This window comes from Rhyacophila brunnea, unplaced genomic scaffold, assembly GCF_057557595.1.
Source record: "Rhyacophila brunnea isolate RB1 unplaced genomic scaffold, BYU_Rbru_1.0 scaffold_6, whole genome shotgun sequence".
NCBI classification, from domain to species: Eukaryota; Metazoa; Arthropoda; class Insecta; order Trichoptera; family Rhyacophilidae; genus Rhyacophila; species Rhyacophila brunnea.
Genome location: NW_028233276.1, coordinates 31948392 through 31970917, shown reverse-complemented (window position 1 = coordinate 31970917; position 22526 = coordinate 31948392). Strand labels below are relative to the sequence as shown.

General features: G+C 33.3%; 1 protein-coding gene across 1 annotated transcript; it reads left to right on the top strand.

Annotated features, from left to right (window-relative positions):
- The first annotated feature begins 434 nt into the window (after positions 1–434).
- Positions 435–21440, top strand: LOC147065563 (N-acetylglucosamine-6-sulfatase-like). Its single transcript, XM_085957059.1, has 10 exons — positions 435–593; positions 815–1166; positions 6406–6465; positions 7625–7831; positions 8852–9007; positions 9843–10022; positions 11967–12168; positions 13185–13543; positions 19176–19292; positions 19893–21440. Exons 2-10 carry the CDS (start codon positions 1032–1034, stop codon positions 20046–20048), a joined length of 1572 nt encoding a protein of 523 aa, XP_085813185.1. The 5' UTR covers positions 435–593; positions 815–1031; the 3' UTR covers positions 20049–21440.
- Positions 21441–22526: the final 1086 nt, after the last annotated feature.

The window sequence follows — 22526 nt, the reverse complement described above, 5'->3', positions numbered from 1 at the left end:
ATCGAACGAAAATATCGAAATTTTAGTACTTTTTACAAATTTTTCCGATATTCAAAATTATAGTATTCTGGGCGTACTATACCTGTTTTATCTCGTACATAGTACGCGGACCAAAATAATAGTACAAATACTATAACTATAGTACGGTTGGCAGCACTGGGCTTGCTTCTGATCGGTGTTGGCATGAACAGTAAAAAGGAATTCGCCAAAAATAAATAAATTTAAAAAAAATATTTAACAACTTACAAACAATTTAATTTATTTATTGCTTGAAAATGACCGATAATTACATTGTAATGTAATTTTATTAGGTATGTACCATTATTTTGTTTTATGAGATACATACCTAAACATTCTTCTTATTTGTAGGTAGGTTTATTCAAAAATAATAGAGTAGTCGCTGTTGATTTGTTGATTAGTCTATGTTTCGTCGTATCTTTGTCTATGACATTCGCGGTGTCATCGTATCAATAAATTTTCATTAAATTTAAATATACTATAATCACTCCTCTTCACTAAATTTAAATTAAAATGGCATCGCAGGGTGGCATAATTCCGTTTATAATGGACTTTTACAACGATCCATTCAAATGGTAAGGCATATTTCTAAAAACCTATGTAATACACCTAATGTTAACCTAACACTTCGCGCATGACTTCGGCCATGTCAAAGAATTGAATACCTATTGATAATAAATTAATCACCGAGTGTGTTCGTTGTGAGCTTCACCGAGAAGCACTATCTGTTTTTATTGCGCAGATACTATTTTTACTGATATTTTTCGTACACAACTTACGCAAATTTGTTTTTCAGGTCACTTGTCAAGAGTGTGGGATTATTCGCCGTCGGTGTAGCGATAGCGAGCGAATGTACCGGTCTCGAATTAATGCCGAATGTACCACAATAGAAAGAAATACCGCCATAGTTGTAACATACATCAAGAGAAAAATTATAATATGGACATTTAATTTGTGTTTCTAATTAAAAACAAGTGTTATGTTTTACTAGTTTAAGAAAAATAGATACCAATATGATTTACAAGTACGATTATGCGTTTTTGTTCATCACTCTTTTCCAAATATGTTGCTGCCAAGAATCTTCCACAAGAAAACCGAACATTGTCTTGATAATCACAGATGACCAAGATTCTGTACTCGGAGGAATCGTAAGATACTTAACTCGCTTAATTTATTTATTTTGATACAGCAACACCTAATAAAATGTTGGTCGAGTTTCCTATGTATGTAAAATTGAGATTCTGTATAATGGTGCTGCAGATGACCGCATTACCTTTTATAACTTTCTTTTTAGACCAAACCTAACCTAGTGTGTGATAATGTTGCATCGAAATGTATGAAAATATCAAACTTTAAATTAACAATTATTGGATCGAAAACCATCTCCACTGACTGAAAAAGTTATTTAATATAATTGTCTACGTGGGATAAACTGTTTCCGCCAAAAAAAAGAAGATAAATGGTCATCCGGTCATCTGCGACACTATAACCTTAGGGTGTTTATTATACCTACTATTAATTGATGTTACAACAAATCAGTGCTTTGAGAATTAATTCATTAGTCATAATGATTACAAGTGTTGGGGCATATCGTCACCTAAATGCACGGAACTTGTAACTCCATATTGACCAACTTTACAGGAGGAAGAAAAACTGTTTTAAAATTAAACGGACAGGTTTTGAAAAAACAAAGACTTTTTGTATGACTTTACTGGAGTTACAGGGTATGAAAACTGACAAATAACAGCGTCTGAGATACAAGGAATGAACAATGTGCTTTTTTTTGCTTCAGCAAATATTTTTTTAGATGAACAGATCGATAGACAATTAAATTTACTATAACACTGCATACTTAACTCATTTTAGGCCAAAAGTGGAGTTACAAGTTTCGCACATTTGGGTGACGATATTTATTATTGATCGAGTTAATGCTTAGAGAGTGTACATAATTGAGTGTACATAACATTACAACCTTTTTTCTACTCCACTGTCACTGAGTATCAAACACAAACACTAAGTCATTCAGGTGTCTGAGAATTTTGTTATATTGGATCAACACCTTGAATACACGTCATATGACATTACAGCGTATTTAATTACAATACATTTTCATTCATAGAACTTTTAGAAAGCAATTCATGTTTGTGGGACAAACCAACGAATTAGTGTAAAGATAAGAAATGTCTGTCATCGGAACTCTGATTGGACCATGGTAAAACACCGTTATCCTATAGACCAGTGATTCCCAACAATTTTTGCTTGGCGGAACCCTTGGGACGTTTTCTAGAAACTACAAATTTAATATTAAAGTTCAGATAGTAGAATTATAAAATATACTTACACGTAAAACAGTAAACAATGATATACTGAAGCAACAGCGTTTTAAATTTAAATAGGCAATATCATTGTAATAAATCGTTTCTGAGCTGAATATTATCATGAAAATTTTAAATGATTTAACAGAAATAAAACGAACAGTGCATAGCAGGCGGCGACCTTCATTACTGACAACTTAAATCCTCAATTTTTACTTTAAACCTAAAATCAAGTCATTTTAATTTTTTTTCAAGTTATACTTTCTTCTTTCTTTCGACCATGTCCGATCCTAATATGATCATATGGGCCTCCACAGAGTAGAGGTTTGTATTGACAGATTTTTGTTTTTTACGAGAAATGGATGTCAGCCACTTGCTCAACCTATTAGGTCCATACCCTGACTCACACACAAATTGAAAAACAATATGTGTACTTGCCAGACCCAGGATTCGAACCTGAGACCCACGGCGTGATAGTCCAACGCTTAAGCCGCGCGACCACCGTGGGTGTTCACGTTTTCTCAAGTTATACCTAGCTTTTGAAAATTCTCATGAAACCCTGGTTGGGAATCTCTATATCACCATTACCCTATCGACTTTTGCCCTATTGACCATGACCCTATTGATCGTTGCCCTATTTATCACTATCCTTACTACTTATCTATTGTAACAATGTGAGAACTTTTTCTGTTTATTTAACGGCCCACATGCTCAGTGTACGTCAAAATGGAACTTTTATGCTATTTTCAAAGCATGATCCTGGACATTCCTTAAACGTAGATAATCTATTTACATAATTTCACATTCAAAACACGCGCGTTAACATGATCTTAATCTCTACTTCATTTATCGTTTGTCAATTTATGGCTACCTCCGTATGTTGTAGATTAGCCACTGTGAAATGCCAATAGAAATGGCGTATTTCAAAAAAATACTACCTTATTCTTAGGTCAATAATTATTATAAAGCAAACATTATTTGTAGAATGTTTATCACATTTGAATGGTTCAAGACGTAGCTTATAATCAGTATCTTTAAAATTATCTTTAAATGTGTAAATCTTACCCATTTTTTGAATAATAAAATGCCTAATTCTTGTCAAATTTGGGATCACAGAGATTAATCAATATAATTTTTTATTGTAAATATTTCACTATAATAATGTCGACATAAATTTTACTAATGGTTTTATAAATGCTTTTAAAAATTAATAAATATAAAAAATCTTAACACGCGAGAGCGTTTAAAAGAATACTGTTTTATGTAATAAAAATACTTTATGCAGTCAGCAAATGTTTAAAATAAATATAAATGATAATAAGGCTTCAAAATTATGCAGCGCTCGAAATGGAAAAATTTACGAACCGGAGCGCTCGACAGTTTTCTGAAGATTTTTACATAGTAAAGTTATCAAAGTTTATGTTTTTTTTTTTCATAAAAATAAGTGTGTTAGATTTTCTATTATATGGCCTATCCAGCTCAGATGGTCAAATTATTTATTCCACAAGATGGAGCGATAATTTTACCTATTTCACGAACAGGAACGGCGCTCCGGTGCGTTCCGGTCCATTTCGAGCCGTGAAATTATGTAAATATATTATCTACAACGTTTAAGGAATGTCCAGGATCATGCTTTGAAAATAGCATAAAACCTCCATTTTGACGTACGCTGTGCATGTCCCCCCTTAATTGAATTATTAATCGAAAAACCCAATTGATTTTATTTTATCCTTGAGGATTTTACAATGGTGTGTGCACACTTCAAACACTCCAAGTGAGATAACTCATACTAATGAAGTGTAGTGCAGGTGGGCGATGAAAGACATTTTTTTGCCACTTGTTCAAATGTACAATGTTCGGTTACTAATTGATACAGGTGTCGCAGAGAAATAACAGTTACAGCAAATTTACAGATGACCACAGTTTGTATGCGTTGCTTGAATCCTTACCCGATACAAAAAGAAATCGGAGGCATAAACAGTAATCCGATTTACTTGCTGCTTGTAAATTTTTTCAGTATTTTTCTGTTCTGTCTTTTATATGATCAATATTTAATCATCGAAGAGAACAAACAGCGCTAAAATATCATTCCTTCATTGCTTTGTCTCAGCAGTCAAAGCAGGAAAATTTATTGTAGAAATTATAGCTTATTTATTTTAATCGGATCAACCATGACATAAATAACAAGAAAATATAACGTCGTTTCCATTGCAAAATTGTATATCTGCAAAATATGCGTTTTTGACATTTTTGTATAATTAAAACCGCAAAAATCACCTTTACACACATGCAAAATAACACAATTTACAAAAATTGCATTATCGATTAAATTATGAAAACCTTTTTTGAATTGATTCAAGTGCCATACATTTTGTAAACTGTTTTTATGCTCCCCTGAAAACTTGAGATTTTGCAGATATTCAATTTTGCAATGGAAACGACGATAATATCAACATACCTAATATTATTCTGATCATTTTTGTTTATTCTATTTTTATTAAATTGTTAATTTGAAGTAGGTATGCTATTTTAAATCAAGCTGCGAAGCTGATATAATTGACCTTGATGTGTCTTCTTTTCTTGAATACTTGTGTTGAACATAATGTTGCTCAATGCAAAAGCCTCTCATAGGAACGCAGGCCAATAATGTTGTTTTATTATTTTTCTAGCAGTTGTCAATTGCATTTATACTCTCTTTTTTTCAATTTGTCGCTTGACGTAGAATAATTGCATTACTACATCCAAATTATTCCTACGCTAATTGGAATTTTTACACTAACACTGAAAATTACTTTTAAATTTCACCAAAATATTTGTGAAATCATTTTTCTTTCGTTATCTTGACGGTCAAGAAAATGGTTCATAAATGGACCTACGTACCTAGAAAGAAGAATGGGAGTATCCCTGTCATCCACATGCTTAACTTCAAAAATTGCACCGTCAAGGTGGTGCTGGCTGAGGCCTAATCCATCGGTGATAATACATTACTCAGATTTTTTAGGTGATGGTGATGTGACACTTTTGATGTGATTTGAATGAAATATATGCATTTCGTCATCTATTTTCTGCTGGATGAAGGCCTTCCCTAGCTCCTTCCACTTATCTGGACCGTATTTTTCACTGCCACTTACTTCCGGGTAACTTGGTCAGATTGACGATCCAATGGATTTTGGAGCGGCTTCTGGCTATGTTATACCCTTTGTTATCACTGTATAACTGCATTTGTCCAGTGGTCGTTGACTAACAATATGTCCAGTTCATCACTATTTTATCAGTTTGGTGACCTCTATCAGTTTGCATACCTACCTACTCTCGTTTGTCTCCTTATCCATTGGTTTCTTCTATGTTCTTTCCTATGACCGAATCCATTTTTCTGATCTCTTATATTAAGGGTTAATGATTCACATGCATGCATAGCAAGAATCGGTTGAAGACTACATTTTAGGCACAATGTGTGATCACTTTAAAGATATTATTCGGGCGCTCGGTAACACTGACTTATTTGTCGGCCGTATGCCGAGTATTGTTTAAATAGTCACTACTTATTTCCATTATTCAATATTAATTGTCAGTCACCATCACTCTAATCAAGAGAAGTCTGCAGCTAAACAACAAATCGTCAGTGTAATTGCAATACCACGGATGGGTCAATTAAAAAAAAAACATTTTATTAAACATTATCATTACACGATTTGAGAACTACAAGGTTCTAAGTGTTTTTGGCAAAACAAAAGTGACAGTTAGGCAGCTTATAATACTACTTCATTGTTGACTTTGTTTTGTAAAGGACGAACACTTAGAACATTGTAGTATAGGCTCGCGATTGGTTGATGTGCTAAAGTTTTAGAATCAACTATTCCAGTTATTCTTAAATCAATACTACAACAAACCACATGTGAATCATATTAGAATTATGCAAAAGCAAATCTGTGTATTTTGTCTATCCTGAAAATTTTCTTATACCTATGATTTGTTCGCGGATTACACTAATATATACATCTATGAAATTGCAAGAATAGGTACTTTTACATCTTTTCAAAATATTATTGTAAAGAATATTTTTTTTACACAGACTCCGATGAAGAAGACACAACAGCTGATTGCAAAAAATGGAGCTACGTTTGTAAACTCTGTAAGTCTAATAATATATATTAATCCCAAATTTACATTTTCAGTTGAACAAACTTTTATCATTAACCTTCCGGAATTCAATATTTTTAATAACATTATAATGTTATCAAAAGTATTGAATTCTGAATGGTTGTCAAATGACAGTTTTAATGATTTTACTTAATATTCATACTGACTCAGACAGAATAAGGCAAATAAAAACCAAATGCATTTGGTCATAAAACACAAATGAATTTTATTAGATAGTATCAAATTTATTATTAGATTAAAATAAAAAAAACAAATGTGCATTAGTCAAGCAGTTCAGTAGTCATGGATATTTATATATACATGAGACTAATTATGTAAATAAAACAAAAATAGACAAACAAATCATTGCTTACTTAAATTCTTAATTACTAATACGTCAGTGTCAAGTCTAGTAGAGACCTACCTACCATACATCAGTACACAGTGGCAGGCTTAGGGACGTGGATGCCCGAGGCACTGACTGATTTTGAGGCCCACTTGATTAAAAATAAGCGATATTTTTATACGTACCCAGTAAAAATATCGACAAGCAAACAAACGTGGACATGCAAGTTTTTTTTTACTAGATGTTTAACCAAGCCGGTAAATAAATACATTACATAGTCTCATTTATTTTATCGACTCTTGTGTTGTAGTGCGCTGGCCTTTCATCTGGGAGCTCCGGGTTCGATCCCCGATAAGGACACTATATTTATGAGATTTGGAGACTAAGACTGGGTGTTTGTGATTGTTTCACTTCTATTACTAAATACACTACTGTCACCGGGCCTTTAGACCTGTTGTAGTGTTAAAATGTATCGGCAGCTATCAAGGGTAGTTTTTCATATTTATGTATTGAGGTATTATAATTGTTACAATAAGTTAGCCGTCAAAACTGTCTGTCTCACTCTAAAAGTTAACACAAACAAGAGAGGTGCTATTAAAACATAGTACTCTTTGACAGTTAACTTATTGTAATAATTAACCTCCTCAATATATAAATATGATAAACTACCCTCGATAGCCGCTGATAACAGCCTTGTGTATAGAATAGATGTGCAGGAATGAATTCTTTTTAATTTTGGGTGTATTGAATGACATCTTTAATTTATATATAAGACTTGTGGCTAATCTATGATGTATTCCCAAAGTTTGTGGCGGCCCCCATTTGCTGCCCCAGCCGCTCTTCCATATTGACTGGAAAATACCCGCACAATCATCAGACAACTAACAACACATTGGAGGGCGGGTGCAGCAGTACTAATTGGCAGGAGAAACATGAACCCAACACATTTGCAGCTCTGCTACGCCAAGAAGCTAACTATGCAACTTTCTATGCAGGGAAATATTTGAATGAGGTAAATACATTTGGGAATATTCTGTACATTGAGATAGCTAACTTAAATGCATGTAAGTGAGCATTTGCAATCTTTCTGAAATCATAATTTTATTGGTTTCTTCATGTATTTTTAACAAAGTACCTTATGAAAAATAGTTCTAAATTGGTCACTGAACTTTTACTGATCAATTTTTCGAGATGCTGAAGAAAGCATTGTAAATAATCTAATCCCTTAATTAACTACCAATAAATTACCATGTGCTATCCACTTGCTCAACCTATTAGATCCAAACACACATTGAAAAAACAACATGTAAATTTGCCAGAACTGGTAGGTACTTGAGACCCATGACCTTCTAAGCCAACATGTTATCGCTAAGCATCAAAATTGTGTATCGTAATTGTCATTTTTCGCAATATTCAAATAATTAAATTCGAAGTACATAGTGGGAAAAGTATTTTTTATCCATTTAAATAAAATTTTGTGTCTGTGATGGACCTACAAAGGATAAGAGAAAAGCTAAGTGTTCCACTATTATTATTTTATTTTTACGGAGGACAGGTGAATATCTAAATGTGCAATGAAATTAAGTAATACAGGGTGTCCTCGTTATCCGAGAGTAATTTGTTCTGAAAAAATACCTTTTAAAGTGAATCCGCTTAAAATGGGGACAAATTTAGTTAGTAAATGGGTTTAATTGGGACACGTTTGGAAAAGAAAAAGACACGTGAGCAAGACAGAAATGGCGTAGGAGTGTGGGATTGAAAGTGACAGTTGACGACTGTGTTTGTGTTTTTATAGTATTTTTTGCATTTGTCTGCAACTGCAGAGACTTGTAGAACGATACTAGGATAATGAGGACCCCCTGTAATAATATTTTCATTGACGTTTTGAATTATCCAGGTAATCGATTATCCAAATCGATTTTCCCATCTACGTACAAACGTTCAAATTAAATGATTTTTTATAGTAAGTGATGTTTTATTTATTACCATTCATTCCCATTAAGATACTTACATAATGCTGTATTTTTTTTAGTACGGAAAGAGTGGGGCAGGAGGCCCGGAGCATGTTCCCATTGGCTGGAATGAATGGAGGGGACTCGTCGGTAACTCAAAATATTACAACTTTACGCTTTCACACAATGGTGTCCCTAAACACTATGATGAAGGGGAATATTTGACAGATGTCATAGTAAGTATGAACCGATTACATTTTATGAGGTTTTCACTGTTACATACACTGAGATTTATTTATACAGACTCCAAATACCAGTTACTTGAAATTCTTGCTATATCTTCAATATTATATTGCATAGGTAGCATGTGTTGGTGGATTGACCAGCATGATAATGCAACGGTAAGTGTGAGGCCTCAGTGCCAGCGTTCGGCGCAGCGTTGAGCGTTCTGCGCAACTCAAATGTATAACCGTATAAATGTATAACCAAAAAAAGACATTGTCTACGAACATTTTCACACACGGTTATACATTTGACTTGCGCAAAACGCTCAACGCTGCGCCGAACGCTGCCACTCAGGACGTACACGAAGGCTTGTTAATCAGTGTTAACGATCCGTATAATCTGACCTAAACATGTTCAGCTAATTTTTATAAATTTCATATTTCGTGCATTTTATACCGATTGACTGACCCTGAAAGAAGGTATCCGAGCACACAATATAAGTCGGCTGGTGCCCGTAACAAATAATTAAGGGTAGTGAAACGAAAATATTAAAAACCACCGTTTTATTGTTTGTTGGCTGGGAGGAATCTGCCACCATGCTACATATTAGCTCCATTCTGTAATTACATTTAATCAGTGAAATATCATTTTCGCTTCATCTCGACTGTAACGTTATGTTGTTGGGAAAAATAAATGTTTGGTGGGATCCTGAGTGTGCGTGAATAAATTACATGATATTACACTCACCCCTTGTAAGGAAATCCCAACCCATAGCTCTGTCTTCTGTTAGAAGTAACCCCTAAGTTGTGAGGTTTCATTATGTTTGATTCATCTTTATTTTTTCAGACGGATATGGCAGTGGATTTCATCAAACAGGAATCAATAAGCGGTTTTAATAACCCTATTTTACTTGTGTTAGCTCCACCTGCCCCACACGCTCCGTTTGAGCCCGCCAAGAGACACAAAGATACTTTCAAGGATGTCCGTGCACCTACCACCCCTAATTTTAACATTCCAGCAGGGAAGGTAACAGTCCAGTTAAATACCTTTAAACTCAGAAGTCATAAATACAGAGTGCGAGTAAATATACTATTCCCACGTGAAGTAATAGTTATGCCGCCTGTGGAACATTTTTTCGGTTTTTTACAAATTTCGCATAGATCTTTAGAATCCTTGAGAACCTGTCATCTGGAATTTTTTTCATCGCAGTCTTGTAGAAACTACTAATGGTTTGCTGTTCGACTAGATTGTTCAGTTAATTGTTTCACTATTTTTTGATTCACTCATCAAGCATAACCGTAAAATTATGGCAGTACTAATATTCTGTTAAGGCGCACAGATACCATTTCTACCCTTTCGTAAGATGTTGTCTTGTACATATATTCTATATTGTCCATTGTCTGATTTCTCTCCATGTTTATAAGCCAAAAAGGCATATGGGATATTTTGTGTCTCCACAGAGTGGGGTTGTATTAACAGATTTTTGTTTTTATGAGAAATGGATGTTAGCCACTTGCTCAAGCTATTAGGTCCATACTCACATTGAAAAACAAAATGTGAATTTTCACAGACCCGGGACCCACGATATTATAAGCCTGACATGTGACTGCTCGGCCATTTATATAAGCACCGTTATATAAGATTAGATTGTTTAAAATACCACCTCCTGCGGGTCTATACTTTCTTACACAAGCCTGCTTTCGGTCTGCTACCGCAGCTAAATAGGGTAGGAAGGTATCGAATTATTAACACTTATTATATAGAGTTATTATTATTATATAGATCGAGATATTATTATATAGATATAAATAAAAAGGATTTCAAGTTATACACATTTATATTTTTTTAAAAAATCGATGTTTTTTAAAATAGATATCATCATCATCATCATCATCAGCCTGAATCTATCCACTGCTGGATGAAGGCCTCTTCAAGTTGCTTCCACTTCTCTCGGTCCTGTGCATTGCGTTGCCACGTACTTCCGCAGAACTTTATCATTTCATCGATCCAGCGGCCTCTAGGTCTACCTTGTGGACGTTTTGTACTTCTTGGATACCACTGGATGACTAGATTTGTCCAACGATTGTCTCTTCTTCGAGCTATGTGTCCAGCCCATCTCCATTTAAGGCTTTTAATAAACTCTATTACATCGCAAACCCTTGTCTGCTTCCTTATCCACTCATTCCTCTTTTTGTCCTTTCGCGTTATTTTAATAATAAATATAACTATAAAAATAATGTAATAATAACATAACCTATGTACCAAATATGTGACAAATTCACATTTTTTTTACAATTGTAAGCTTATCTTTGACTTAAAAAAAAAAAATCTTTTTAATGTTTTCAGAGACATATTTATTAATTAATACAGTTGAAATAATTGTAAATTATCAAAAAAAATTCTCAAATTGCAAGCTTCGTATTTTTCCGCTAGGTTCTCTGTTGGCATATATGAACCCCCTAAAATAAGGCTTTAATTTATTTATTTATTTGTTTATTTATTTATGCCAATGCGCCATAATACATAATAAATACAAATATATAAAAATATATAAAAATATCTTAATTACAAATAACAACTAATATAACAAGAAAGTGGAAAAGACAGCATGTGTAAATATTAAAAAAATATGATAATATATACAATTATAAATTTAACCTATTTAATACGTCCACAAACATTATATAGTTAATAAAAAACAAATCAACCTTTATGGTGCCATCAAATAAGCTAATTGCACGATACAAATAATAATAATAATAATAAAATTTATAATGGTTTTATATCAAACATGTATTTATTATAAGCTCGAGGATCGATCATCCTTTGAAAGAAAACCTTCACTTAGTCATTGTAAAAAATAATTATTATCGTACCTACATGGGATGAAGTTATTGATATCTGTAAGTTATTGAGAGTACTTTTAGGTTATTTAAAATTGTCGAATAATCTCTTTACACTCGTTCACAGGATAAACATTGGCTAATGCGAATGTCGCCGTCACCTCTGCCAAACGCCACTTTATTAAAGATGGACGATGTCTACAGATCTCGATGGGAGACCCTTTTGTCAGTTGATGAAATGGTTGATGCTGTCATAAAATGTTTGGAGGATAATAATATTTTAAATAACACTTATATTATCTTGACGTCAGATAATGGATACCATATTGGTAAGTAAAACTTTCAGTATTCACTACATTAACTACAAAGTCAGACGAGTGCAGTAATTTTTGACTAACTTACTAAAATTTTATTTAGTTTTCAATAGTTAGTGACACTGTCCATTTTTTACTGAAATTGAGTTATTATACACATCATACCTTTTTTTTTAATTGGCTTTACGGGTCTTGGCCACTTCACGAAGTGATTTTTTAAAAATAAAATTAACGATAAATGGATGTTAGCCACTTGGTCAATCGATTAGGTCCATGGTCTGTGTCCAACATTGATATACTACTGGATGAATCATATGCTTCTTAAAATGACGCCCGATTTTCAGCGACTCGGCCTGTGTTAAAACTTACTGTTTTAATATCAGCGGACTTAACTCGATATAAGCTCACTTAATATTTGTCTTGAAAACGACCTGGCAATAATTATGAGTAAGCCCGATCTAGCTTGCATCTTACTCTAACTAATAGTCAGCGCATGACGACTTGCTCTGTCCGCTCAGACATGAATTTTTGGTAGCTTGCAAGCTTTGGGTTGCAGCACCCTTAGGGTCACTATTCCAAGAATGCAAATTTAGTTTTACAGCCAGGGCAATACGGGTGAAATTCGGGAATCCATGTTAACGGTCTTAACGCATTATACCTACAAGGAAATATTATAAGACGATATTCGTAATATCTTCTTTTGTGGTACATTTTTAAAATGACACTTGTATGGGAACTCCTCATCTAGTAGTATATCAATGGTGTCCCAAACACACATTAAAATTGCCAGACTCAGGATCCAAACTTCAGACCCAAGACTTCTTTTTGACGAAGAACTATCAGTAGAATTTTTGCAGATCATATACACAAAATGTGTTAATTAAGAGTTTGAAAAAGAAGTAAGTCGTGAAAATTTTATGATTTGAATAATGGTGCCATGACATGAAAGAGATTTCCCTACATTAATCGAGATGGTTCTCAATTTATATTAATTTTGTTCCCTTGTTTTTTTAATATTCCCTATCTTATAGGCCAATTCTCGCAGCCCATTGACAAGAGACAGCCGTATGAAACAGATATCAGAGTTCCGTTGATAATTCGAGGACCAGGCATTGAAGAGATGTTACTGCCTCATTACCCAACGACAAACGTTGACCTTGCGCCTACTATTTTAGTAATGGCTGGGTTAGAGCCCCTTGATAAAATGGATGGAGTTCCTTTACCGATATTCCCAAACACTGAATTCGGGAATGTATTGGAATCGTCTCTCTTGACTAATAGTGTGCATGTCGATGAATACGATAGATACTTGCTTGTGGAGTATAACGGTGAGAAAGCTGGAAAGTCAGAAAAATCTGAATGCCCTTGGGATTATGACAGAAATCTTTCTGTAAGTATTATCCTTATTCGTAATAATATTTGGTATATCTTGAGATATTGTATAATATAGATCAGGGGTGGCCAAACTTTTAACCCCTACGTGCGACCTGCTTTTGAAATTATTGGCGGTGGTCTACTAACATTAAAAGTAGTAATTTAAAGCCAAAAATAAGTCTAAATTGAACACATATAATGTCAATACCAATTCAATATCAAGTTATTTTAATAATAGCAATTAATGATGACTTCAGACAAACATAAAAATAGTATGTAAATAAAACAAAATGTTCTTTTATTTTACTTTTATTATCGTAAGCAATATGCTTATTATTAGCTTTACAAATCGTAAATATTAACTACAGTACAAAAATCAAACGAGAACCGAAGGTAGCTGATTATAGCGGAATATTTATTCTAAAACCCGAAATGGTTGCACACACGTCCGCTATGCGCTACAGTCACCATGTGAGTTACCTACAAATCAACCAGTGTTGCCATATTTCCAAAGTGGAATTATAGTATTTCGGCAAAAAATATAGTACGCGTTGAATGACCAATACTTTTCTGCATTTTCAAAATTATAGTATTTTGGGCGTACCCCTGTTTTATATCGTACATCAGTGGCGAAGGGTGACTTTTTGAAAGAGGTAGACTGTGGGAGTAACTATGCTTGTCAGATATATTTGCGGGACATAAGAAGATAACCCAATATTACTACTGATGAATAGGTACGCTAAAACGAAGAAATTTCAAAATCTTAATTAGTTTATTATAATTATTAGTTCATAAAAATAAGCAATTAGTTTGAATTACTTATGTATTTTCCTAAACATTTATAAACGTAACATACGCTCAAAATATATTACCTATCGTCTTTGAAAATATCCGTTGTTGTCTATACAATATGTTCCATAAGAATTTATAATTTAACCTGTAAAACTAGACATTTTAAAATACTAATATATTTAAAACACGGACTTAGGTAGGTACAATATCAGATATCTAAATTGTCTATTGAGTGAACTAATAAATAAATAAAAATCACGAGATAAATTATTTGTATTTTTAACAACAATCAATACATATTTATGTGATTGAATCCCATAGAAATTATTTTTTAAATCATCTTATTAATTATTTTGAATAAATGTGCTCTCGCGACGTAAGCGGTAACAAAACAGCTTGTACATTTGTATGCGGGTCGCCAGACATTTTGAAATAATGAGAAAAACTTCATATTGAAAAACCCGTCGTTTCACGCGAAAATAATCCTATACAATATGTGAAGCGAAACGCGGTGTGTTCTATTTTTTTTAACTTTCGAGAGATGCCATAGAGGGTACTTATTGAAATATGGGAAAAGATCTTAAAATTATGACAATTATACGATAGATGTCTTTGGGCATATTGAATATATTATTATTTGTGATTATATAAATACGTCAACATGAAAATAAAAATTATTTTTCTTAAGAAGGTAGGCTTTAAATAATCGCCTAGTATGGAGTCTTCGCCATTGTCGTACATAGTATGCAGACGAAAATTAGAGTACAAAATATATTATAATTATAATACGGTTGGCAACACTGAAGTCAACTCTTGTTTTACCCGTCGGGTTTTAGAGAGAGACTGTCGTCGATAATCGGCTATCTTCGAGATTTTAGCGCATTGTCTCTGTCGCACGGCTTGTCTCGCACGCTGCGTGGGATGGGCATCAGAGATGTGTACATACACATTAGACAGGCAGGCGACTAGGAATAGTTACGCTGTCAACGCTTTGGCCACTCCTGATATAGATAGTAGCTTCGTCATGGTCACAATACTGAATCTCGATTCGATATAAGTTTATGTTTTTAAATTAAATATAAAGTACATTAAAATTACCTATGAATTATTCAAAAATGTCTTTATGATCTTCGAAAGTAGGTTCATTTTAACTACATTTTAATGATAAAAATATGTATCTAATACCTGTTTGTACTGATAAGAAGAAGTTGTTCAACAAACGCACATTTTATGTTTTTTTTTAATTGTAGGTTTGTATAAAAATAATAAGACATGATATTTTTATCATTGTTTAATGTCTTGATTTACAATTTCACGAAATCAAAGACACAAAAATTATACATTTTATTATGAATCCGATATTTAATAAACTGATTCCTTTATGTTACGCATTGATCCACCGGACATGATGTTATTTGGTCGAAGGTTGTGAGCCAGTTGGAACTGTAGGATTTACAATAATACATTATTTTCTTAATAATTCATTTACTCACAATTTATTCAGTATGAATAAATCCAAAGGCAAACGGGGATCAGCGCATCTATTCTATACACAAAGCTGCTATCAGGGCTATCGGGGGTAGTTTATCATATTTATGTATTGAGGTATTATAAATATTACAATAAGTTTGCCGTCTAAACTGTCAAAACTGTCTCTCTCGCTCTGAAAGTTAACACAGTCAAGAGAGGGGCTGTTAAAACATAGCACTTTTTGACAGTTCGGACCGTTAACTTATTGTAGCAATTAACCACCTCAATACATAAATATGATAAACTACCGTTGATAGCCACCGATAGCCGCCTTGTGTATAGAATAGACCCACAGATACCTAGATGAAATACTAAATTAGTTTACAATGAAGGGCACACTCCTGACAGAAATTGAACCACAGACTATTTCTTTATAAATTATATGTTGCTTCTAGCGGCTTGTTTCGAAGCTTGTCACTTTTGTCCATAGGGGTCGCGTCAGAATTAGTCAACTTAAAAAGAATCATTTGTATTAACCTTTCAGCTGCCCGGCCGATATACAGAGTTTATACTAACAGGGCCCAAGAATTATATATTTCAATAAAATAAAAAATTCTACATAAAAATATAAAAATATAGCACTCACATTGATATGATGTCATGAAAAGCTCCAAAAACAAATTATTCATACGAAATCTCGTAAATCTGTCATCACATTTGCACTAGAATTAGGGTTGCCACAAACCACTTCACTTTAAAAAAAAATAGTTTCACGAATAAAATAACTTCACCAAACAGACAACGATAAATATGTACAGTAAAGAAAGTTTATAAATATATTTACTACACTATATTTATACTATATTTACACATATAAACAAAAAAAAAACACTAAAAATTTTCTTCCGTATGGAAAATTTCAAAACAAGGCTCGAAACATAGAGCAATGTCACATTGTTTACATAAATATCTAGTTTCTTTACGTTTTTTATCAGTTTTGGAATTGAAACACACATAACATCGTCGAGTAGCATTGGTTTTTTTTATTGTCGACGGAATTTTGCCCAAAAAATGGCGTTCGGTAAGCCTAGCTGGCAATGGAGCCTTCCGTTTCAAATTCTGCTTTGGTTCAGTCTTATGATCTTCGATCAACTGTGTCAGGACATGTATTTGAAAATCTCCCAAGGGTTGCTTCTTGCCAGTTTTTTCTTGGTGGATGACGTGGGCATTCAGTAGACACAGATCAATAAGGTGAAAAAATACCTTTTTGTACCACTTGATCGTTTTTCTGGCACATGTGACGGAAGAAATGACCATGTCACCATGATCCACTGCACCCATGTTTTTGTTATACTCTACTATGCACTCGGGTTTCACAATCGGTTCTTTCGATTTGTAATCGACTTTTCCTGTCGGCTTAGTAACATTGGTATGCAGAGTGGTCAACATTGTCACATCTTTCTTATCTTTCCAAGAAAGAGCCATCATATCGTCCGTGTGAAACGATTCGGTTTCACCTTTTTTTAATTTGGTGGTGAAATTTGGCATCCCGAGTCTATTCCGTCTTACTGTTCCGCAAGCATTTGTGCCATTTTCATGCAAAAATTTGAACAGTGTTGGACTACTATACCAGTTATCGATATATAACGTGTGGCCCATGTTCAAATATGGCTTCAGTAAAGTGGCCACAACATTTCCTGATATGCCAATATAGTTTAGCTTGTCGATCTCCGTTTGTTTGCCCGTATATATAATTATATCTAAAACAAAACCAGTATGGCAATCGGCCATTACAAATATTTTTATCCCAAATCGACTAGCCTTTGTTCGGATAAATTGTCGAAACGAAAGTCTACCTTTGAATAAAAGAAGACTTTCGTCAATACATATATTTTGATGAGGGTACAATAGATTTTGAAAAGTGTCTTTCAATGAAGTTAAAACCTGTCGAATTTTAAATAAACGATCTCCTGAAACCTGTGCTTCGTTATCGCAAAAGTGGAGCATACGAAGCAACATTTCAAAACGATTTCTTGACATAGACTCCGAAAAATACGGTGAAAATAAGCATCGTTTTGTTGACCAGTGTTCTGTTATTTTATTTCGAGAATTCCGCGACATCAATAAACAAATTCCCAAAAAGGTATAAAAATCATCGGTGGTACAGTCTACCCATCGCTTCAAACGGTCACTCAGTACACGCATGTTTTTGGTGGCAAACACAAATTGTCTATTCGTTTCACGAACTATCATCTCCACAAATGATACACTAACAAATAATTTGAAATAATCCGATTCACGAGCATTAGAAGGCAAATCTGATTTGCCTCCCGAAATATTTGAATCGAATGAAAAGATACGAGGATCAAATGGGTCCGATTGCCATGAAAACGATGGTCTTTCGATACCATTTAAAATGTCTGCAGGAATATCGTCATCACAATCTTCAATATCGTTTTCGTCGTCACTCGGTTCGTCTTCAGATTCGATTGTTTCCACGAGCACTTCAATCAAATCATCATCCGAATGCTGCATCAAATGCTCATCCATTTTGATCACAAATCGTCAAAAAACACGTGTAAAATAACTTAAAATCACAAAAACACTAAGAATACACTAATATTCAATGAAATGTTGTATATTTATAACAAAACTAAATACATCGAAGCAATCTCACAAAGTTCTACTAAAATATCACGTAAAAAACTTCGTTACAAATTAAAATAACACTAAAGTACACAATAAATGTCAGATTTTTTGATAAAACGTGGTTATAGAACTTATATATTGGAAACAAAATTAAAATAACCGAAAAATGATCAATCGCATGTGAAATAATACACATCAATGAAATATTCCGAGCGCGCGCGTTCAACACTAAAAATATGGGCAGAATGGCGGCCGATAGTTTGGGATTTCCCAATTTTGGCAGCCCTAATTTCGTAGAATTGAAATATGTCTGTAGTCACGGTTTTACCCAAGATTTGAATCAATTTTTGTTTCGAATTATTTCAATAGATGTCACTAGCAACACCAAAATTGAGAAAAAGTCGATTTGACATTTAAAAAGGCGCGAAAATATGAATGCGTATTTCGTACGTCACGGGCGTGTATCGCGCGATCTACTATGACGCTCGTCGTACGTCACGGGCCGCTATAAGGTTAATTTCATATTTTTAAATCAGTGCATTATGAAATAAATCACTAGTTATTGCAAAATAGCTCCATAGTTAAAGCTTTTTCGGTAAAAATTAATATATAAATCGACTCTTGGCACGATAATGATTAAACGTACATATAATAATATGATTAAACACTTTTGAAGTAGTCAGTTTCGGAAAAGATCCCCACAGTTCATCTTTTTACTGTACATTGTTATCTTGCAGTTATGCCAGCCGGAGTACTCGTGCAAATGTGAAGACGCTAAGAATAACACATATGCCTGCATCCGTCATCTGCATCCCAAGATCGATTTTGTATACTGCGCTTTCAAAGATCATCAGGTAAGAATTTCTTGCTTACGCATCAATACTAAAAATGAATTATCAAAACCCATTAGAAGTTTTTTGTAGTTTCTAGTAACGGTATTACAAAAAACAAATGATGTTGAAGAACACCTCTAGGAGATGGAGCCTAAATATCGTCATTGTTCCTTCAAATCTGATATTTTTCTCTTAAAAGACTATACTCTGGAATTATTTTTAAAAAATATTTTCATCACCTTGGATGCAGTCATTAAAATTCTCAATATTTTTTGCTTCTCATTAAATTTATTTTATAGTTATTCAAAAAAACACAGCCATTTTTGAAGACCCAATGACATATTTAGATTATTATGTAATTTAAGCTGAAAAGAAAAACAATGATTTATTTTCACACGAATCAGTCAATTCCATAAATAATATTTGATTAGTGATAATTCAAATATAAGTACAGTAAAACCTCAATTATCCAGATTGATAGGGGAATGAAGACCTTTAATAGCTAATCAAACAAAAAACTCCTCTTTTCCCTAAATGAAATCCGAATAATGAATGTCGGGATAACAGAGTTCTACTGTAATGATGTGATGATTCAATGATGTTAACTTGTTAATTTTTCAGGATTTTGAAGAAGCCTACGATATTAAAGAGGATCCATATCAGATGACAAATTCAATCAGTACAATGATGCCATCTGTGAAATATAAATATCAGTCAATGTTAAGCTATTTGTTGGAATGCAAAGGTGTCAGTTGTAATGACGAATATTATGATTAGATAAAGTTAGTGTAAAATGTATATAACCATTGTGTATTATCAGAATATGCTGAGAGACATGAGTAAGAAATCAAATATTTGTTAAACTTCAGTGAAGTATTCTGTAAAATTAGGATTGTACTCTCATTCTTACATCATACTGTTCATAATTTTCCTTACTCGTATAAAGCTTATAATGTATACATATCTTTACAAAACAAATATATCTTACTTTTAATCTATAATCTAACATTTTTATCAAATAATGTAGCTGGAATGAAGTGTATTCAAGTCATAGCGATGGATATATTATTATGTTATTTTTGGCTCAAAGTGTGGGTATGTGTCTGTGAAATGATTTATTTGTAGTATTTATCTAAAAATACATGAAATGAGACCAAAGTGTGTATAATATGTGTTGTATCATGGTAAGTGTGTGTATTGATATTGTAATGTAAATTACTCTGTTGAAATTGAGGCAAAAAAAGGATCTGTGAATACTGCACTGATTTTTCATACGGATTCTCAAGATTTTTTTGCTTGTTGGAACTTTCTTCAACCGATTTTAAAATGAAAACCACACAGTGCTCCATCTGGAAGAAAATTTATCATCTTTGGATAAATCTGTCTTTTGCGTAAGACGTTTTAGGCGCACATTTCATAGAGGTGCAAATCTTTCGAGCAGTGCGTCACTCAATCAAAATACAACATGCTCAAAATCTGCAGACTTGCTTAATTATGAACAGAGGGAGTGATGTGCAGATCGTTCAGCTTATAGAGGTGTGGTTACTCACCACCGTTCATTCCACCAATAGCGTATTTTTTTTGTTATTTGTCCCATCGATCTGAAATTTACAAATAGAAATGTTAAAAGAAATAGGCAGTCGATCTACTAAGTAGTGTTACGAGATAACTACATTAAATTTATACAAGTCAAATTTAATAATTACTTTTTAAAATAATTAAACTTATATTTTGCAATTTACAATAATGCAATAATGACTGTTGTAGCATAAAATTCAATGTGCCTACTCTGGTTTAACAAAGTAAAATATATTTGAAAAAATTGTATCAGAAATTTAGTAAATACAACTGTTATCGGAAACGAAATCAATGAAAATAAAGAAAAGCTTTCGTTTTTCTCCTATACATTTCATAATTCGATTTCTTTTTCGGTCCCGTCGGTTTTGAATTGACAAGGTTTTACTGTAATTAACAAAACATACCATTTAACAAAATACATAGGACCTAACCTATTTACATTTAATATTCACATTATATTAAAGAAATACAGTATGTACGCAAATTAGCGTTAAATATTTGCTCTATCTTGTCCTACCTGTCTATAATAATATTATGTAATATACTTACCTACTTATCTTTAAAAATAAACATGCTTTTTTGCTAATTAAATTTGTCGTTTTACTTTTAACCTTCATTTTATTTAGCCCCATCAATATTTTTGATTAATTTGAAGTTGATATTCATTTCGATTTCAAATGAATTTTCTTTATTACCGATAGGACGTCTGTTAGAAGCTGATTTGCTTTTATTTTCGGAACAAATACTACTTAGTCAATATTATTCATAATATTTAAACATGTAGTTGACATATGACAGAGAACAACAGGGATGCTTGGAGGCGCCTCGTGGTGTCAATATGCTCCAACTAAGGGGTAGATATGACCGAAGAAGATCGCATACCTACTACCTAATTTCATTACCATCGGACAAACTTTTAACCCAAAGACATTTTCCAATGAAATATACTTTCAACTAAATCTGACAGTCGAGGTTGAAATTGACTAATTTAAAAATTTCTTAGATTTTAAATTCTAACACAAAAATTTCGAAACACTAATGTCGGGTTTTTTTAGAAACCCAATCCCTAATGGAATTGTCAAAAAATTCTCGGTGTCCACCCGAATTCCGGAGTGGTGTGGCTCATGGCTGGGGAGGGCTGACAGGGCTCTAGCCTAGGGGCCCGGGCTGTGGAGGGCCCGGCGTGTCGGGTTGACCAGATAAGTGAGATAAATAATAAAAAAATAAAAATAATACATCATAAATTAGCTTTAATAGTTAAAAAAAAGAAGCTGTCTCGTACGAGTGCACTCGGATCGTATTTGGATTGTGGCAACGCGGCTTTATGGATTTTCTTAAAAAACATTCCAAATTCAAATGTTTTTGAATCCCTTTAAGGGGGGACATGCTCGTCGAAGGTCAAAATTGAGTTTTTATTGTATTTTCAAACCATGATCCTGGACACTCCTTAAACGTTGTAGATAATCTATTTATATAATTTTGAAGCCTTATTATCCCTCATATTTATTTTAAACATTTGATGACTGCATAAAGTATTTTTGTTACATAAAATAGTATTCTTTTAAACCTCTCGCTCTAATGTTTTAGAATATAGTCATATTTCGGTACATAACTGTGCAGTGGTGTTAAGATTTTTTACATTTATTAATTTTTAAACGCATTTATAAAACCATTAGT